At 48.1% G+C, this 24885-nt stretch overlaps 1 protein-coding gene across 1 annotated transcript; it reads left to right on the forward strand.

Moving 5' to 3' along the window:
* The first annotated feature begins 2123 nt into the window (after positions 1-2123).
* On the forward strand, positions 2124-24680 carry LOC144739189 (protein phosphatase 1L-like). Its single transcript, XM_078622162.1, is given in 3 exon segments — positions 2124-2539; positions 23218-23345; positions 23347-24680. Coding segments are annotated over 3 exon segments (783 nt in total). The 5' UTR covers positions 2124-2190; the 3' UTR covers positions 23653-24680.
* Positions 24681-24885: the final 205 nt, after the last annotated feature.

Raw genomic sequence — 24885 nt, forward strand, 5'->3', positions numbered from 1 at the left:
TGTTGAGTCTCAGTGTTGAGTCTATGGGGCAGTGTTGAGTCTCAGTTTTGAGTCTACGGGCAGTGTTGAGTCTATGGGGCAGTGTTGAGTCTACGGGGCAGTGTTGAGTCTATGGGGCAGTGTTGAGTCTCAGTGTTGAGTCTATGGGGCAGTGTTGAGTCTATGGGGCAGTGTTGAGTCTATGGGGCAGTGTTGAGTCTCAGTGTTGAGTCTATGTGTGTTGAGTCTATGGGGCAGTGTTGAGTCTATGGGGCAGTGTTGAGTCTATGGGGCAGTGTTGAGTCTATGGGGCAGTGTTGAGTCTCAGTGTTGAGTCTACGGGGCAGTGTTGAGTCTATGGGGCAGTGTTGAGTCTCAGTGTTGAGTCTATGGGGCAGTGTTGAGTCTCAGTGTTGAGTCTATGGGGCAGTGTTGAGTCTATGGGGCAGTGTTGAGTCTATGGGGCAGTGTTGAGTCTATGGGCAGTGTTGAGTCTATGGGCAGTGTTGAGTCTATGGTGCAGTGTTGAGTCTATGGTGCAGTGTTGAGTCTGTGGGGCAGTGTTGAGTCTATGGGCAGTGTTGAGTCTATGGGCAGTGTTGAGTCTATGGTGCAGTGTTGAGTCTATGGTGCAGTGTTGAGTCTATGGTGCAGTTTTGAGTCTATGGGCAGTGTTGAGTCTATGGTGCAGTGTTGAGTCTGCAGTGTTGAGTCTGCAGTGTTGAGTCTATGGTGCAGTGTTGAATCTATGGTGCAATGTTGAGTCTGCAGTGTTGAGTCTATGGTGCAGTGTTGAGTCTATGGTGCAGTGTTGAGTCTATGGGCAGTGTTGAGTCTATGGGCAGTGTTGAGTCTATGGTGCAGTGTTGAGTCTATGGTGCAGTGTTGAGTCTATGGTGCAGTGTTGAGTCTATGGGGCAGTGTTGAGTCTATGGTGTAGTGTTGAGTCTATGGGCAGTGTTGAGTCTATGGTGTAGTGTTGAGTCTATGGGCAGTGTTGAGTCTATGGTGCAGTGTTGAGTCTATGGGCAGTGTTGAGTCTATGGTGCAGTGTTGAGTCAATGGTGCAGTGTTGAGTCTATGGTGCAGTGTTGAGTCTATGGGCGGTGTTGAGTCTATGGGCAGTGTTGAGTCAATGGTGCAGTGTTGAGTCAATGGTGCAGTGTTGAGTCTATGGTGCAGTGTTGAGTCAATGGTGCAGTGTTGAGTCTATGGTGCAGTGTTGAGTCTATGGTGCAGTGTTGAGTCTACGGTGCAGTGTTGAGTCTCAGTGTTGAGTCTACGGGGCAGTGTTGAGTCTACGGGGCAGTGTTGAGTCTCAGTGTTGAGTCTACGGGGCAGTGTTGAGTCTATGGGGCAGTGTTGAGTCTCAGTGTTGAGTCTATGGGGCAGTGTTGAGTCTCAGTGTTGAGTCTACGGGGCAGTGTTGAGTCTATGGGGCAGTGTTGAGTCTCAGTGTTGAGTCTATGGGGCAGTGTTGAGTCTCAGTGTTGAGTCTATGGGGCAGTGTTGAGTCTATGGGGCAGTGTTGAGTCTATGGGGCAGTGTTGAGTCTCAGTGTTGAGTCTATGTGTGTTGAGTCTATGGGGCAGTGTTGAGTCTATGGGGCAGTGTTGAGTCTATGGGGCAGTGTTGAGTCTCAGTGTTGAGTCTCAGTGTTGAGTCTCGAGGTCCCTGCGGTTACCCCGGCCGTTGCGCACCCCCCGCTAGGCGGCGGCGGAGTACGTGAAGCGGCGACTGCCGGACTACTTGCGGCGGCGCCTGGCGGAGGGAGACGGAGCGGACGTAGAGGCGGCGCTGCGTGACGCCGTGCGGCGCACAGAGGTGGAGCTCATGGAGACGCTGGGGCCCGCGGGCAACGAAGCCGGTGAGCAGAGTTCACCGCCAGAGTTCAGAGGTCACCGCCAGAGTTCAGAGTTCACCGCCAGAGTTCACCGCCAGAGTTCACCGCCAGAGTTCAGAGTTCACTGACTGAGTTCACCGCCTGAGTTCCCCGCCAGAGTTCACCGCCTGAGTTCACCGCCAGAGTTCAGAGTTCACTGGCTGCTGCTGCAGCGCAGCTGGTGCCCCCTGGTGCCCGTATCTGCCTCCACGTGTCCTCGTGTCTCCCCGTGTCTCCCCTCATCTCCCCGCGTCTCCCCATATCTCCCCCTGTCTCCCCGTGTCTCCCCGTGTCTCCCCTCATCTCCCCGCGTCTCCCCGTGTCTCCCCATGTCTCCCCACGTCTCCCCGTGTCTCCCCATGTCTCCCCGTGTCTCCCCTCATCTCCCGTGTCTCCCCATGTCTCCCCACGTCTCCCCACGTCTCCCCGTGTCTCCCCGTATCTCCCCATGTCCCCTCATCTCCCGCGTGTCTCCCCTGGTCTCCCCTCCCGCGCGGCGTGTCTCTCTGCGTGCAGGCACCACGTGCGTGCTGGCGGTGGAGTCGGCGGGGCGACTCTACGTGGCCAACGTGGGCGACTCTCGCGCCGTGCTGTGCGACGCGCAGGGCAGCGCCGTCGCGCTCTCCCACGACCACAAGCCGCACCAGCTCAAGGAGCGCCAGCGCATCAAGCGCGCCGGTGCGCACGCCGCACGCAGTGTACCGCACGCGGGGTAACGCACTCGGTGTAACGCACTCGGTGTACCGCACGCGGTGTAACGCACTCGGTGTAACGCACTCTGTGTAACGCACTCGGTGTAACGACCACTCGGTGTACCGCACGCGGTGTACCGCACTCGGTGTAACGCACAGTGTAACGCAGTGTACCGCACGCGGTGTACCGCACGCGGTGTAACGCACTCGGTGTAACACACACGGTGTAACACACAGTGTAACACACACGGTGTAACGCACATTGTAACGCAGTGTACCGCACGCGGTGTAACGCACTCGGTGTAACGCACTCGGTGTAACACACACGGTGTAACACACAGTGTAACACACACGGTGTAACGCACAGTGTAACACACACGGTGTAACGCACACGGTGTAACGCACAGTGTAACACACACGGTGTAACACACACGGTGTAACACACGGTGTAACGCACAGTGTACCACACACAGTGTAACACACACGGTGTAACACACACGGTGTAACACACGGTGTAACGCACAGTGTACCACACACAGTGTAACACACACGGTTGTAACACACACGGTGTAACGCACGGTGTAACGCACAGTGTACCACACACAGTGTAACACACACGGTGTAACACACGGTGTAACGCACAGTGTAACACACACGGTGTAACGCACAGTGTAACACACACGGTGTAACACACACGGTGTAACGCACAGTGTAACGCACACAGTGTAACGCACAGTGTAACGCACACGGTGTAACACACACGGTGTAACGCACAGTGTACCACACACGGTGTAACACACACGGTGTAACGCACAGTGTAACACACACGGTGTAACACACACGGTGTAACGCACAGTGTAACACACACGGTGTAACACACACGGTGTAACACACGGTGTAACGCACAGTGTACCACACACAGTGTAACACACACGGTGTAACACACGGTGTAACGCACAGTGTACCACACACAGTGTAACACACACGGTGTAACACACACGGTGTAACGCACAGTGTACCACACACAGTGTAACACACACGGTGTAACACACACGGTGTAACGCACAGTGTACCACACACAGTGTAACACACACGGTGTAACACACACAGTGTAACACACACAGTGTAACGCACACAGTGTAACACACACAGTGTAACACACACGGTGTAACGCACAGTGTACCACACACAGTGTAACACACACGGTGTAACACACACGGTGTAACGCACAGTGTAACGCACACGGTGTAACACACACGGTGTAACGCACAGTGTACCACACACTGTGTAACGCACAGTGTAACACACACGGTGTAACGCACAGTGTACACACACTGTGTAACTCACAGTGTAACACACACAGTGTAACACACACAGTGTAACACACACAGTTTAACACACACAATGTAACACACAGTGTAACACCCACAGTGTAACACACACGGTGTAACACACACAGTGTAACACACACAGTGTAACACACACGGTGTAACACACACAGTGTAACACACACAGTGTAACACACACAGTGTAACACACACAGTGTAACTCACAGTGTAACACACACGGTGTAACACACACAGTGTAACGCACACGGTGTAACACACACAGTGTAACACACACAGTGTAACACACAGTGTAACACACACAGTGTAACACACACGGTGTAACACACACAGTGTAACACACACAGTGTAACACACACGGTGTAACACACACGGTGTAACACACACAGTGTAACACACACAGTGTAACACACACAGTGTAACACACACGGTGTAACACACACGGTGTAACACACACGGTGTAACACACACAGTGTAACACACACAGTGTAACACACACAGTGTAACACACACAGTGTAACGCACACAGTGTAACGCACACAGTGTAACACACACAGTGTAACACACACGGTGTAACACACACGGTGTAACACACACAGTGTAACACACACAGTGTAACACACACAGTGTAACACACACAGTGTAACACACAGTGTAACACACACAGTGTAACACACACGGTGTAACACACAGTGTAACACACAGTGTAACACACACAGTGTAACACACACAGTGTAACACACACAGTGTACCACACACAGTGTAACACACACAGTGTAACACACACAGTGTAACACACACAGTGTAACACACACAGTGTAACACACACGGTGTAACACACAGTGTAACACACACAGTGTAACACACACAGTGTAACGCACACAGTGTAACACACACAGTGTAACACACAGTGTAACACACACAGTGTAACACACACAGTGTAACACACACAGTGTAACTCACACAGTGTAACACACACAGTGTAACGCACAGTGTAACACACACGGTGTAACACACACGGTGTAACACACACAGTGTAACACACACAGTGTAACACACACAGTGTAACACACACAGTGTAACACACAGTGTAACACACACAGTGTAACACACACAGTGTAACACACACAGTGTAACACACACGGTGTAACACACACGGTGTAACACACACAGTGTACCGCACAGTGTAACACACACAGTGTAACACACACAGTGTAACACACACAGTGTAACACGCACAGTGTAACACACACAGTGTAACACACACAGTGTAACACACAGTGTAACACACACAGTGTAACACGCAGTGTAACACACACAGTGTAACACACAGTGTAACACACACAGTGTAACACGCACAGTGTAACACATACAGTGTAACACACACAGTGTAACACACAGTGTAACACACACAGTGTAACACACACAGTGTAACACACAGTGTAACACACAGTGTAACACACACAGTGTAACACACACAGTGTAACACACAGTGTAACACACACAGTGTAACACACAGTGTAACACACAGTGTAACACACACGGTGTAACACACACAGTGTAACACACAGTGTAACACACACAGTGTAACACACACAGTGTAACACACACAGTGTAACACACAGTGTAACACACACAGTGTAACACACACAGTGTAACACACAGTGTAACACACACAGTGTAACACACAGTGTAACACACAGTGTAACACACACGGTGTAACACACACAGTGTAACACACAGTGTAACACACACAGTGTAACACACACAGTGTAACACACACAGTGTAACACACAGTGTAACACACACAGTGTAACACGCAGTGTAACACACACAGTGTAACACACAGTGTAACACACACAGTGTAACACACACAGTGTAACACACACAGTGTAACACACAGTGTAACACACACAGTGTAACACACACAGTGTAACACACAGTGTAACACACACAGTGTAACACACAGTGTAACACACACAGTGTAACACACACAGTGTAACACACAGTGTAACACACACAGTGTAACACACAGTGTAACACACACAGTGTAACACACACAGTGTAACACACACAGTGTAACACACACGGTGTAACACACACGGTGTAACACACACAGTGTAACACACACGGTGTAACACACACAGTGTAACGCACAGTGTAACACACACGGTGTAACACACACAGTGTAACGCACACAGTGTAACACACACAGTGTAACACACACAGTGTAACACACACAGTGTAACACACACAGTGTAACACACACAGTGTAACACACAGTGTAACACACACAGTGTAACACACACAGTGTAACACACACAGTGTAACACACACAGTGTAACACACAGTGTAATACACACAGTGTAACACACACGGTGTAACACACAGTGTAATACACACAGTGTAACACACACGGTGTAACGCACACGGTGTAACACACACAGTGTAACACACACGGTGTAACACACAGTGTAATACACACAGTGTAACACACACAGTGTAACACACAGTGTAACACACACAGTGTAACACACACGGTGTAACACACACGGTGTAACACACACAGTGTAACACACACGGTGTAACACACAGTGTAATACACACAGTGTAACACACACAGTGTAACACACACAGTGTAACACACACAGTGTAACACACACAGTGTAACACACACAGTGTAACACACACAGTGTAACACACACAGTGTAACACACACAGTGTAACACACAGTGTAACACACACAGTGTAACACACACAGTGTAACATACACAGTGTAACGCACACAGTGTAACACACACAGTGTAACACACACAGTGTAACACGCACAGTGTAACACGCACAGTGTAACACACAGTGTAACACACACAGTGTAACACACACAGTGTAACACACACAGTGTAACACACAGTGTACCACACACAGTGTAACACACACAGTGTAACGCACACAGTGTAACACACACAGTGTAACACACAGTGTAACACACACAGTGTAACACACACAGTGTAACACACAGTGTAACACACACAGTGTAACACACACAGTGTAACACACACAGTGTAACACACACAGTGTAACACACACAGTGTAACGCACACAGTGTAACGCACACAGTGTAACACACACAGTGTAACACACACAGTGTAACACACACAGTGTAACACACACAGTGTAACACACACAGTGTAACACACACAGTGTAACACACAGTGTAACACACACAGTGTAACACACACAGTGTAACACACACAGTGTACCACACACAGTGTAACACACACAGTGTAACGCACACAGTGTAACACACACAGTGTAACACACACAGTGTAACACACAGTGTAACACACACAGTGTAACACACAGTGTAACACACACAGTGTAACACACACAGTGTAACACACACAGTGTAACACACACAGTGTAACACACACGGTGTAACACACACGGTGTAACACACACAGTGTACCGCACAGTGTAACACACACAGTGTAACACGCACAGTGTAACACACAGTGTAACACACACAGTGTAACACACACGGTGTAACACACAGTGTAACACACACAGTGTAACACACACAGTGTAACACACGGTGTAACACACACAGTGTAACACACACAGTGTAACACACACAGTGTAACACACAGTGTACCACACACAGTGTAACACACACAGTGTAACACACACAGTGTAACACACAGTGTAACACACACAGTGTAACACACACAGTGTAACACACACAGTGTAACACACACAGTGTAACACACAGTGTAACACACAGTGTAACACACGGTGTAACACACAGTGTAACACACAGTGTAACACACACAGTGTAACACACAGTGTAACACACAGTGTAACACACAGTGTAACACACAGTGTAACACACAGTGTAACACACAGTGTAACGCACACAGTGTAACACACAGTGTAACACACAGTGTAACACACACAGTGTAACACACACAGTGTAACACACAGTGTAACACACAGTGTAACACACGGTGTAACACACAGTGTAACACACGGTGTAACACACACAGTGTAACACACAGTGTAACACACAGTGTAACACACAGTGTAACACACAGTGTAACACACAGTGTAACACACAGTGTAACACACGGTGTAACACACAGTGTAACACACACAGTGTAACACACACAGTGTAACACACAGTGTAACACACGGTGTAACACACACAGTGTAACACACACAGTGTAACACACACAGTGTAACACACAGTGTAACACACACAGTGTAACACACAGTGTAACACACACAGTGTAACACACACAGTGTAACACACAGTGTAACACACAGTGTAACACACACAGTTTAACACACACAGTGTAACACACAGTGTAACACACAGTGTAACACACACAGTGTAACACACACAGTGTAACACACACAGTGTAACACACACAGTGTAACGCACACAGTGTAACGCACACAGTGTAACACACACAGTGTAACACACACAGTGTAACACACAGTGTAACACACACAGTGTAACACACACAGTGTAACACACACAGTGTAACACACACAGTGTAACACACAGTGTAACACACACAGTGTAACACACACGGTGTAACACACACGGTGTAACACACACAGTGTAACACACACAGTGTAACACACACAGTGTAACACACACAGTGTACCACACACAGTGTAACACACACAGTGTAACACACACAGTGTAACACACACAGTGTAACACACACAGTGTAACACACAGTGTAACACACACAGTGTAACACACACGGTGTAACACACACAGTGTAACACACACAGTGTAACACACACGGTGTAACGCACAGTGTAACACACACGGTGTAACACACACGGTGTAACACACACAGTGTAACACACACAGTGTAACACACACGGTGTAACACACACAGTGTAACACACACAGTGTAACACACACGGTGTAACACACAGTGTAACACACACAGTGTAACACACACGGTGTAACACACACAGTGTAACACACACGGTGTAACACACACGGTGTAACACACACAGTGTAACACACACGGTGTAACACACACAGTGTAACGCACAGTGTAACACACAGTGTAACACACACAGTGTAACACACAGTGTAACACACAGTGTAACACACACAGTGTAACACACACAGTGTAACACACACAGTGTAACACACACAGTGTAACACACACAGTGTAACACACACAGTGTAACACACAGTGTAACACACACAGTGTAACACACACAGTGTAACACACAGTGTAACACACAGTGTAACACACACAGTGTAACACACACGGTGTAACACACACAGTGTAACACACAGTGTAACACACACAGTGTAACACACAGTGTAACACACACAGTGTAACACACACGGTGTAACACACACGGTGTAACACACACAGTGTAACACACACGGTGTAACACACACAGTGTAATACACACAGTGTAACACACACGGTGTAACACACAGTGTAACACACACAGTGTAACACACACAGTGTAACACACACAGTGTAACACACACAGTGTAACACACACAGTGTAACACACACAGTGTAACACACACAGTGTAACACACACGGTGTAACACACACGGTGTAACACACACGGTGTAACACACAGTGTAACACACACAGTGTAACACACACAGTGTAACACACACAGTGTAACACACAGTGTAACACACACAGTGTAACACACACAGTGTAACACACACAGTGTAACACACACAGTGTAACACACACGGTGTAATGCACAGTGTAACACACACAGTGTAACACACACAGTGTAACACACACAGTGTAACTCACACAGTGTAACGCACAGTGTAACACACACAGTGTAACACACACGGTGTAACGCACAGTGTAACACACACAGTGTAACACACACAGTGTAACACACACAGTGTAACACACACGGTGTAACGCACACAGTGTAACACACACAGTGTAACACACACAGTGTAACACACACGGTGTAACGCACACAGTGTAACACACACGGTGTAACTCACACAGTGTAACGCACAGTGTAACACACACAGTGTAACACACACAGTGTAACGCACACAGTGTAACACACACAGTGTAACACACACGGTGTAACGCACACAGTGTAACACACACAGTGTAACACACACAGTGTAACGCACACAGTGTAACGCACACGGTGTAACGCACACAGTGTAACACACACAGTGTAACACACACAGTGTAACACACAGTGTAACACACACAGTGTAACACACAGTGTAACACACAGTGTAACACACAGTGTAACGCACACAGTGTAACACACACAGTGTAACACACACGGTGTAACACACACAGTGTAACACACACAGTGTAACACACAGTGTAACACACACAGTGTAACACACACGGTGTAACGCACACAGTGTAACACACACAGTGTAACACACACAGTGTAACACACACAGTGTAACACACAGTGTAACACACAGTGTAACGCACACAGTGTAACACACACAGTGTAACACACACGGTGTAACGCACACAGTGTAACACACACAGTGTAACACACACAGTGTAACGCACACAGTGTAACACACACAGTGTAACACACAGTGTAACACACACAGTGTAACACACACAGTGTAACGCACACAGTGTAACACACACAGTGTAACACACACAGTGTAACGCACACAGTGTAACGCACACAGTGTAACGCACACAGTGTAACACACACAGTGTAACACACACAGTGTAACACACACAGTGTAACACACACAGTGTAACACACAGTGTAACACACAGTGTAACACACACAGTGTAACACACAGTGTAACACACACAGTGTAACACACACAGTGTAACACACACAGTGTAACACACACAGTGTAACACACAGTGTAACACACACAGTGTAACACACAGTGTAACACACACAGTGTAACACACACAGTGTAACACACACAGTGTAACACACACAGTGTAACACACACAGTGTAACACACACAGTGTAACACACAGTGTAACACACACAGTGTAACACACACAGTGTAACACACACAGTGTAACACACACAGTGTAACACACAGTGTAACACACACAGTGTAACACACAGTGTAACACACACAGTGTAACACACACAGTGTAACACACACAGTGTAACACACAGTGTAACACACACAGTGTAACACACAGTGTAACACACACAGTGTAACACACACAGTGTAACACACACAGTGTAACACACACAGTGTAACACACACAGTGTACCACACACAGTGTAACACACACAGTGTACCACACACAGTGTAACACACACAGTGTAACACACACAGTGTACCACACACAGTGTAACACACACGGTGTAACACACACGGTGTAACACACACGGTGTAACACACAGTGTAACACACAGTGTAACACACACAGTGTAACACACACAGTGTAACACACAGTGTAACACACAGTGTAACACACAGTGTAACACACACAGTGTAACACACACAGTGTAACACACAGTGTAACACACACAGTGTAACACACACAGTGTAACACACACAGTGTAACACACAGTGTAACACACAGTGTAACACACACAGTGTAACACACACAGTGTAACACACAGTGTAACACACAGTGTAACACACACAGTGTAACACACACAGTGTAACACACACGGTGTAACACACACGGTGTAACGCACAGTGTAACACACACAGTGTAACACACACAGTGTAACACACACAGTGTAACACACACAGTGTAACACACAGTGTAACACACAGTGTAACACACACAGTGTAACACACACAGTGTAACACACACGGTGTAACACACACAGTGTAACACACACGGTGTACCACACACAGTGTAACACACACAGTGTAACACACACAGTGTAACACACACAGTGTAACACACACGGTGTAACACACACGGTGTAACACACAGTGTAACACACACGGTGTAACACACACAGTGTAACACACACGGTGTAACACACAGTGTAACACACACGGTGTAACACACAGTGTAACACACACGGTGTAACACACAGTGTAACACACACAGTGTAACACACACGGTGTAACGCACACAGTGTAACACACACAGTGTAACACACACGGTGTACCACACACAGTGTAACACACACAGTGTAACGCACACAGTGTAACGCACACGGTGTAACGCACACAGTGTAACACACACAGTGTAACACACACAGTGTAACACACAGTGTAACACACACAGTGTAACACACAGTGTAACACACAGTGTAACACACAGTGTAACGCACACAGTGTAACACACACAGTGTAACACACACGGTGTAACACACACAGTGTAACACACACAGTGTAACACACAGTGTAACACACACAGTGTAACACACACGGTGTAACGCACACAGTGTAACACACACAGTGTAACACACACAGTGTAACACACACAGTGTAACACACACAGTGTAACACACAGTGTAACACACAGTGTAACACACAGTGTAACGCACACAGTGTAACACACACAGTGTAACACACACGGTGTAACGCACACAGTGTAACACACACAGTGTAACACACACAGTGTAACGCACACAGTGTAACACACACAGTGTAACACACAGTGTAACACACACAGTGTAACACACACAGTGTAACGCACACAGTGTAACACACACAGTGTAACGCACACAGTGTAACGCACACAGTGTAACGCACACAGTGTAACGCACACAGTGTAACACACACAGTGTAACACACACAGTGTAACACACACAGTGTAACACACACAGTGTAACACACAGTGTAACACACAGTGTAACACACACAGTGTAACACACAGTGTAACACACACAGTGTAACACACACAGTGTAACACACACAGTGTAACACACAGTGTAACACACACAGTGTAACACACAGTGTAACACACACAGTGTAACACACACAGTGTAACACACACAGTGTAACACACACAGTGTAACACACACAGTGTAACACACACAGTGTAACACACAGTGTAACACACACAGTGTAACACACACAGTGTAACACACACAGTGTAACACACACAGTGTAACACACAGTGTAACACACACAGTGTAACACACAGTGTAACACACACAGTGTAACACACACAGTGTAACACACACAGTGTAACACACAGTGTAACACACAGTGTAACACACACAGTGTAACACACACAGTGTAACACACACAGTGTAACACACACAGTGTAACACACACAGTGTACCACACACAGTGTAACACACACAGTGTACCACACACAGTGTAACACACACAGTGTAACACACACAGTGTACCACACACAGTGTAACACACACGGTGTAACACACACGGTGTAACACACACGGTGTAACACACAGTGTAACACACAGTGTAACACACACAGTGTAACACACACAGTGTAACACACAGTGTAACACACAGTGTAACACACAGTGTAACACACACAGTGTAACACACACAGTGTAACACACAGTGTAACACACACAGTGTAACACACACAGTGTAACACACACAGTGTAACACACAGTGTAACACACAGTGTAACACACACAGTGTAACACACACAGTGTAACACACAGTGTAACACACAGTGTAACACACACAGTGTAACACACACAGTGTAACACACACGGTGTAACACACACGGTGTAACGCACAGTGTAACACACACAGTGTAACACACACAGTGTAACACACACAGTGTAACACACACAGTGTAACACACAGTGTAACACACACAGTGTAACACACACAGTGTAACACACACAGTGTAACACACACGGTGTAACACACACAGTGTAACACACACGGTGTACCACACACAGTGTAACACACACAGTGTAACACACACAGTGTAACACACACAGTGTAACACACACGGTGTAACACACACGGTGTAACACACAGTGTAACACACACGGTGTAACACACACAGTGTAACACACACGGTGTAACACACAGTGTAACACACACGGTGTAACACACAGTGTAACACACACGGTGTAACACACAGTGTAACACACACAGTGTAACACACACGGTGTAACGCACACAGTGTAACACACACAGTGTAATACACACAGTGTAACACACAGTGTAACACACACAGTGTAACACACACGGTGTAACGCACAGTGTAACACACACAGTGTAACACACACGGTGTAACACACACGGTGTAACACACACAGTGTAACACACACAGTGTAACACACACAGTGTAACACACACAGTGTAACACACACAGTGTAACACACACAGTGTAATACACACAGTGTAACACACAGTGTAACACACAGTGTAACACACAGTGTAACACACACAGTGTAACACACAGTGTAACACACACAGTGTAACACACACAGTGTAACACACAGTGTAACACACAGTGTAACACACACAGTGTAACACACACAGTGTAACACACAGTGTAACACACACGGTGTAACGCACACAGTGTAACACACAGTGTAACACACAGTGTAACACACAGTGTAACACACACAGTGTAACACACAGTGTAACACACAGTGTAACACACACAGTGTAACACACAGTGTAACACACAGTGTAACACACAGTGTAACACACACAGTGTAACACACACGGTGTAACACACACGGTGTAACACACACAGTGTAACACACACGGTGTAACACACACGGTGTAACACACACGGTGTAACACACACAGTGTAACACACACAGTGTAACACACACAGTGTAACACACACGGTGTAACGCACAGTGTAACACACACAGTGTAACACACACGGTGTAACACACACGGTGTAACACACACGGTGTAACACACACAGTGTAACACACACGGTGTAACACACAGTGTAACACACACGGTGTAACACACACGGTGTAACACACACGGTGTAACACACAGTGTAACACACACGGTGTAACACACACGGTGTAACACACACGGTGTAACACACAGTGTAACACACACAGTGTAACACACAGTGTAACACACAGTGTAACACGCACAGTGTAACACACACGGTGTAACACACACGGTGTAACACACAGTGTAACACACAGTGTAACACACACAGTGTAACACACAGTGTAACACACACAGTGTAACACACACGGTGTAACACACACGGTGTAACACACAGTGTAACACACAGTGTAACACACACAGTGTAACACACAGTGTAACACGCACAGTGTAACACACACGGTGTAACACACACGGTGTAACACACAGTGTAACACACAGTGTAACACACACAGTGTAACACACACGGTGTAACACACACGGTGTAACACACAGTGTAACACACACAGTGTAACACACAGTGTAACACACACAGTGTAACACACACAGTGTAACACACGGTGTAACACACACAGTGTAACACACACAGTGTAACACACAGTGTAACACACAGTGTAACACACACAGTGTAACACACAGTGTAACACACAGTGTAACACACACGGTGTAACACACACGGTGTAACACACAGTGTAACACACAGTGTAACACACACAGTGTAACACACACAGTGTAACACACACAGTGTAACACACAGTGTAACACACACAGTGTAACACACACGGTGTAACACACACGGTGTAACACACGGTGTAACACACACGGTGTAACACACAGTGTAACACACAGTGTAACACACACGGTGTAACACACACAGTGTAACACACACAGTGTAACACACAGTGTAACACACACAGTGTAACACACACAGTGTAACACACACAGTGTAACACACAGTGTAACACACACAGTGTAACACACACAGTGTAACACACAGTGTAACACACAGTGTAACACACACAGTGTAACGCACACAGTGTAACACACACAGTGTAACACACACAGTGTAACACACACAGTGTAACACACAGTGTAACACACACAGTGTAACACACACAGTGTAACACACACAGTGTAACACACAGTGTAACACACACAGTGTAACACACACAGTGTAACACACACAGGTAACACACACGGTGTAACACACAGTGTAACACACACAGTGTAACACACAGTGTAACACACTGTGTAACACACAGTGTAACACACACAGTGTACACACACAGTGTAACACACACAGTGTAACACACAGTGTAACACACACAGTGTAACACACAGTGTAACACACACGGTGTAACACACACAGTGTAATACACACAGTGTAACACACACAGTGTAAACACACAGTGTAACACACAGTGTAACACACAGTGTAACACACAGTGTAACACACAGTGTAACACACACAGTGTAACACACACAGTGTAACACACAGTGTAACACACACAGTGTAACACACACAGTGTAACACACAGTGTAACACACACGGTGTAACACACAGTGTAACACACACAGTGTAACACACACGTGTAACACACACAGTGTAACACACACAGTGTAACACACACAGTGTAACACACACAGTGTAACACACACAGTGTAACACACACAGTGTAACACACAGTGTAACACACACAGTGTAACACACGGTGTAACACACGGTGTAACACACAGTGTAACACACACAGTGTAACACACACAGTGTAACACACAGTGTAACACACACAGTGTAACACACAGGTGTAACACACGGTGTAACACACACAGTGTAACACACACAGTGTAACACACACAGTGTAACACACACGGTGTAACGCACAGTGTAACACACGGTGTAACGCACAGTGTAACACACGGTGTAACGCACAGTGTAACACACACGGTGTAACGCACAGTGTAACACACACGGTGTAACGACACACAGTGTAAACACACAGTGTAACACACACGGTGTAACGCACACAGTGTAACACACACAGTGTAACACACACGGTGTAACGCACAGTGTACCGCACAGTGTAACACACACGTGTAACACACACGGTGTAACGCACAGTGTAACCGCACAGTGTAACACACACAGTGTAACACACACGGTGTAACGCACAGTGTACCGCACAGTGTAACACACAGTGTAACACACACGGTGTAACGACACACGGTGTAACGCACAGTGTAACACACACGGTGTAACGCACACGGTGTAACGCACAGTGTAACACACACAGTGTAACACACACGGTGTAACGCACAGTGTAACACACACGGTGTAACGCACACGGTGTAACGCACAGTGTAACACACACAGTGTAACACACACGGTGTAACGCACAGTGTAACACACACGGTGTAACGCACACGGTGTAACGCACAGTGTAACACACACGGTGTAACGCACACGGTGTAACGCACAGTGTAACACACACAGTGTAACACACACGGTGTAACGCACAGTGTAACACACACGGTGTAACGCACAGTGTAACACACACGGTGTAACGCACACGGTGTAACGCACACGGTGTAACCGCACAGTGTAACACACACAGTGTAACACACACGGTGTAACGCACAGTGTAACACACACGGTGTAACGCACAGTGTAACACACACGGTGTAACGCACAGTGTAACACACACGGTGTAACACACACGGTGTAACGCACACGGTGTAACGCACAGTGTAACACACACGGTGTAACACACAGTGTAACGCAGTGTACCGCACGCGGTGTACCGCACAGTGTAACACAGTATACCACGCACAGTGTAACACAGTATACCACACACAGTGTAACACACACAGTGTAACACACACGGTGTAACGCACAGTGTAACACACACGGTGTAACGCACAGTGTAACACACACGGTGTAACACACACGGTGTAACACACAGTGTAACACACACGGTGTAACACACAGTGTAACGCAGTGTACCGCACGCGGTGTACCGCACAGTGTAACACAGTATACCACGCACAGTGTAAACACAGTATACCACACACAGTGTAACACACACAGTGTAACGCACACGGTGTAACGCACAGTGTACCGCACAGTGTACCACACACGGTGTAACACACACAGTATACCACACACAGTATACCACACAGTATACCACACACAGTGTAACTCACACAGTATACCACACACAGTATACCACACACAGTATACCACACACAGTGTACCACACACAGTGTACCACACACAGTGTACCACACACAGTATACCACACACAGTGTACCACACACAGTGTACCACACACAGTATACCACACACAGTGTACCACACACAGTATACCACACACAGTATACCACACACAGTGTACCACACACAGTATACCACACACAGTATACCACACACAGTGTACCACACACAGTGTACCACACACAGTATACCACACACAGTATACCACACACAGTGTACCACACACAGTGTACCACACACAGTGTACCACACACAGTATACCACACACAGTGTACCACACACAGTATACCACACACAGTGTACCACACACAGTATACCACACACAGTGTACCACACACAGTGTACCACACACAGTATACCACACACAGTGTACCACACACAGTGTACCACACACAGTATACCACACACAGTATACCACACACAGTATACCACACACAGTATACCACACACAGTGTACCACACACAGTATAACACACACAGTGTACCACACACAGTGTACCACACACAGTGTACCACACACAGTGTAACACACACAGTGTACCACACACAGTGTAACACACACAGTATACCACACACAGTATACCACACACAGTGTACCACACACAGTGTAACACACACAGTGTACCACACACAGTATACCACACACAGTATACCACACACAGTGTACCACACACAGTATACCACACACAGTGTACCACACACAGTGTAACACACACAGTATACCACACACAGTGTACCACACACAGTGTACCACACACAGTGTACCACACACAGTGTAACTCACACAGTATACCACACACAGTGTACCACACACAGTGTAACACACACAGTATACCACACACAGTATACCACACACAGTGTACCACACACAGTGTACCACACACAGTGTACCACACACAGTGTAACACACACAGTGTAACACACACAGTGTACCACACACAGTGTACCACACACAGTATACCACACACAGTATACCACACACAGTGTACCACACACAGTGTACCACACACAGTGTAACACACACAGTGTACCACACACAGTATACCACACACAGTGTACCACACACAGTGTAACACACACAGTGTACCACACACAGTATACCACACACAGTATACCACACACAGTGTACCACACACAGTGTACCACACACAGTGTAACACACACAGTGTACCACACACAGTGTACCACACACAGTGTACCACACACAGTGTAACACACACAGTGTACCACACACAGTATACCACACACAGTATACCACACACAGTGTACCACACACAGTGTACCACACACAGTGTAACACACACAGTGTAACACACACAGTATACCACACACAGTATACCACACACAGTATACCACACACAGTGTACCACACACAGTGTACCACACACAGTGTACCACACACAGTGTAACACACACAGTATACCACACACAGTGTACCACACACAGTGTAACACACACAGTATACCACACACAGTATACCACACACAGTGTACCACACACAGTGTACCACACACAGTGTAACACACACAGTATACCACACACAGTGTACCACACACAGTGTAACACACACAGTATACCACACACAGTATACCACACACAGTGTACCACACACAGTGTACCACACACAGTGTACCACACACAGTGTAACACACACAGTGTAACACACACAGTGTACCACACACAGTGTACCACACACAGTGTACCACACACAGTGTAACTCACACAGTATACCACACACAGTGTACCACACACAGTGTACCACACACAGTGTACCACACACAGTGTAACACACACAGTATACCACACACAGTGTACCACACACAGTGTACCACACACAGTGTAACACACACAGTGTAACTCACACAGTGTACCACACACAGTATACCACACACAGTGTACCACACACAGTATACCACACACAGTGTACCACACACAGTATACCACACACAGTGTACCACACACAGTATACCACACACAGTGTACCACACACAGTGTACCACACACAGTGTACCACACACAGTGTACCACACACAGTGTACCACACACAGTATACCACACACAGTATACCACACACAGTGTACCACACACAGTGTACCACACACAGTGTACCACACACAGTGTACCACACACAGTGTAACACACACAGTGTAACTCACACAGTATACCACACACAGTATACCACACACAGTGTACCACACACAGTGTACCACACACAGTGTAACACACACAGTGTACCACACACAGTATACCACACACAGTATACCACACACAGTGTACCACACACAGTGTACCACACACAGTGTACCACACACAGTGTAACACACACAGTATACCACACACAGTATACCACACACAGTGTACCACACACAGTGTACCACACACAGTGTAACACACACAGTGTACCACACACAGTATACCACACACAGTGTACCACACACAGTGTACCACACACAGTATACCACACACAGTGTACCACACACAGTGTACCACACACAGTGTACCACACACAGTATACCACACACAGTGTACCTCACACAGTATACCACACACAGTGTACCACACACAGTATACCACACACAGTATACCACACACAGTATACCACACACAGTGTACCACACACAGTGTACCACACACAGTATACCACACACAGTGTAACTCACAGTATACCACACACAGTATACCACACACAGTATACCACACACAGTGTACCACACACAGTGTACCACACACAGTATACCACACACAGTATACCACACACAGTATACCACACACAGTGTACCACACACAGTATACCACACACAGTGTACCACACACAGTATACCCACACACAGTGTACCACACACAGTATACCACACACAGTGTACCACACACAGTATACCACACACAGTGTACCACACACAGTATACCACACACAGTATACCACACACAGTATACCACACACAGTGTACCACACACAGTATACCACACACAGTGTACCACACACAGTATACCACACACAGTATACCACACACAGTGTACCACACACAGTGTACCACACACAGTATACCACACACAGTGTACCTCACACAGTATACCTCACACAGTATACCACACACAGTGTACCACACACAGTGTACCACACACAGTATACCACACACAGTGTAACTCACACAGTATACCACACACAGTATACCACACACAGTGTACCACACACAGTATACCACACACAGTGTACCACACACAGTGTACCACACACAGTGTACCACACACAGTGTAACTCACACAGTATACCACACACAGTGTACCACACACAGTATACCACACACAGTATACCTCACACAGTATACCACACACAGTGTACCACACACAGTGTACCACACACAGTATACCACACACAGTGTACCACACACAGTGTACCACACACAGTATACCACACACAGTGTACACACACAGTGTACCACACACAGTGTACCACACACAGTATACCACACACAGTGTACCACACACAGTGTACCACACACAGTGTACCACACACAGTGTACCACACACAGTATACCACACACAGTGTACCACACACAGTGTACCACACACAGTATACCACACACAGTATACCACACACAGTGTACCACACACAGTGTACCACACACAGTGTACCACACACAGTGTACCACACACAGTGTACCACACACAGTGTACCACACACATCTCTCCCTCTCTCCCCCCACGTCTCTCTCCCCCCCCCTCTCCCCCCCCAGGCGGCTTCATCAGCTACACCGGCTCGTGGCGCGTGCAGGGCGTGCTGGCCATGTCTCGCTCTCCCCCCACGACTCTCCCTCTCCCCCCACGACTCTCCCCCCACGTCTCACCACGTCTCTCTCCCTCTCTCTCCCCCCACGTCTCACCACGTCTCTCTCCCTCTCTCTCCCCCCACGACTCTCCCTCTCTCTCCCCCCACGTCTCACCACGTCTCTCTCCCTCTCTCCCCCCCACGTCTCACCACGTCTCTCTCCCTCTCTCTCCCCCCACGACTCTCCCTCTCTCTCCCCCCACGTCTCACCACGTCTCTCTCCCTCTCTCTCCCCCCCACGTCTCACCACGTCTCTCTCCCTCTCTCTCCCCCCACGTCTCACCACGTCTCTCTCCCTCTCTCTCCCCCCACGACTCTCCCCTCTCTCTCCCCCCACGTCTCACCACGTCTCTCTCCCTCTCTCTCCCCCCCACGTCTCACCCACGTCTCTCTCCCTCTCTCTCCCCCCACGACTCTCCCTCTCTCTCCCCCCACGTCTCACCACGTCTCTCTCCCTCTCTCTCCCCCCACGTCTCACCACGTCTCTCTCCCTCTCTCTCCCCCCACGTCTCACCACGTCTCTCTCCCTCTCTCTCCCCCACGACTCTCCCTCTCTCTCCCCCCACGTCTCACCACGTCTCTCTCCCTCTCTCTCCCCCCACGTCTCACCACGTCTCTCTCCCTCTCTCTCCCCCCCACGACTCTCCCTCTCTCTCCCCCCACGTCTCACCACGTCTCTCTCCCTCTCTCTCCCCCCACGTCTCACCACGTCTCTCTCCCCCCACGTCTCACCACGTCTCTCTCCCTCTCTCTCCCCCCACGTCTCACCACGTCTCTCTCCCTCTCTCTCCCCCCACGACTCTCCCTCTCTCTCCCCCCACGTCTCACCACGTCTCTCTCCCTCTCTCTCCCCCCACGTCTCACCACGTCTCTCTCCCCCCACGTCTCACCACGTCTCTCTCCCTCTCTCTCCCCCCACGACTCTCCCTCTCTCTCCCCCCACGTCTCACCACGTCTCTCTCCCTCTCTCTCCCCCCACGACTCTCCCTCTCTCTCCCCCCACGTCTCACCACGTCTCTCTCCCTCTCTCTCCCCCCACGACTCTCCCTCTCTCTCCCCCCACGTCTCACCACGTCTCTCTCCCTCTCTCCCCCCCACGTCTCACCACGTCTCTCTCCCTCTCTCCTCCCCCCCACGACTCTCCCTCTCTCTCCCCCCACGTCTCACCACGTCTCTCTCCCTCTCTCTCCCCCCCACGTCTCACCACGTCTCTCTCCCTCTCTCTCCCCCCACGACTCTCCCTCTCTCTCCCCCCCACGTCTCACCACGTCTCTCTCCCTCTCTCTCCCCCCACGTCTCTCCCTCTCTCCCCCCCACGTCTCTCTCCCCCCCACGTCTCACCACGTCTCCCCCCCCTCCCCCCACGTCTCACCACGTCTCCCCCCCCCCCACACCCCCCCCCCAGGCGGCTTCATCAGCTACAACGGCTCGTGGCGCGTGCAGGGCGTGCTGGCCATGTCTCGCTCGCTCGGCGACTTCCCGCTCAAGCGCATGGGCGTCGTGACGGCCGAGCCGGACGTCACTGCGGTGGACCCTGCGCGCCACGAGGCCTCGCTTCCTGCTCATGGCCAGCGACGGCCTGTGGGACGCCTTCGGCAGCCAGGAGGCCGTCGCCTTCGTGGGCGAGCGACTCGGAGAGCCGCACCTCGGGGCCAAGAGCGTGGCGCTGCAGGCCTTCTACCGCGGCTGCCCCGACAACATCACCGTGGTGGTGGTGCGCTACCGGACGCCGAGGGCCCGGTGCCACAGCCGGTGGTGGTGCAGCCGGTGGTGCCGCCACCCCACGGCGGGCGGCGAGGACCGCCTGCTGATGGCAGGGCGGCGGTGGACAGTGGCGTAGTCGGGGATATTCTGCGCCCGGGGACGTTTAATCACGTGCCAAAATGTACCATTGGAACCTGATTTGCCAGTAAAAAAATATGATAATTGGTTTTTTTACCCTTCTATCTGGCAACAAAACTGACACCTTTTTTACGAGGAGTCATGCATTGACCACAATACCTGCAGTCGTAATGCAAACAAAAAACACAACTCTGATAATGTACGCACTGTCCTTGAAGTTGATTGGTTCACACCCGAGACAGCTTTTCCTTAGAGCCTAGTCTCACATGGTGTTGGACCAGATGACGCCAAAAGGCACCTTTTGGTGTCATCTGGTCCAACCCATGTGAGACTAGTGTGGACCAATCAACTTCAAGGACAGTGCATAAATGATCAGAGTTATGTTTTTTGTTTGCATTACGACTGCAGGTATTGTGGTCTACGCAAACATGACTCCTTGTAAAAAAAAGTTCAGTTTTGTTGCCAGATAAAAGGGTAAAAAACAATTATCATATTTTGCTACTGGCGAATGAGGTTCCAATGGTGTCAATGCTTTACCCCGAGCTCTCATACTCTGATGGTGCGTTGTCTTTGAGTTGTGCGCCTTTTGGCGTCATCTGGTCCAACACCATGTGAGACTAGGCTCTAAGGAAAGCTGTCTCGGGTGTGGACCAATCAACTTCAAGGACAGTGCACATACATTATCAGAGTTGTGTGTTTTTTGTTTGCATTACGACTGCAGGTATTGTGGTCTATGCAAACATGACTCCTTGTAAAAAAGGTGTCAGTTTTGTTGCCAGATAGAAGGGTAAACAACCAATTATCATACCAAGATGTAATCACGTGACATGCAGGCTGTGTGTGGCGGGATACATCAACTTTTAGGTCGAGGCGTAGATTTGTGCAGTCGTTTCAGGCTGCCGCGCCCGCCGAAGTAAGTTCTAATGTAACGTTGCAAGCCTCGAGTTTCGATTTAAAGCTTTCGTGACTGCAGGGATTCATCTTCTTGGTTCTTTCGGTAAAGTCAATTAGAAGGGAAATAATAAAATAAAACAAGTCAATTAGAAGGGAAATAATAAAATAAAACATAATAAAAGAAAGTAATATATATTATAATATAATGTTTTATTTCTATTATTTTATTATTTCCCTTCTACGTGACTTTAAAATAAGAAAAATAAAACAACAAAATATATTATAATATATAATGTTTTATTTTTATTGTTTTATTATTTCCCTTCTACGTGACTTT

This window comes from Lampetra planeri, unplaced genomic scaffold (genome assembly GCF_965212315.1).
Source record: "Lampetra planeri unplaced genomic scaffold, kcLamPlan1.2.h2 scaffold_1360, whole genome shotgun sequence".
Lineage (NCBI taxonomy): Eukaryota > Metazoa > Chordata > Hyperoartia > Petromyzontiformes > Petromyzontidae > Lampetra > Lampetra planeri.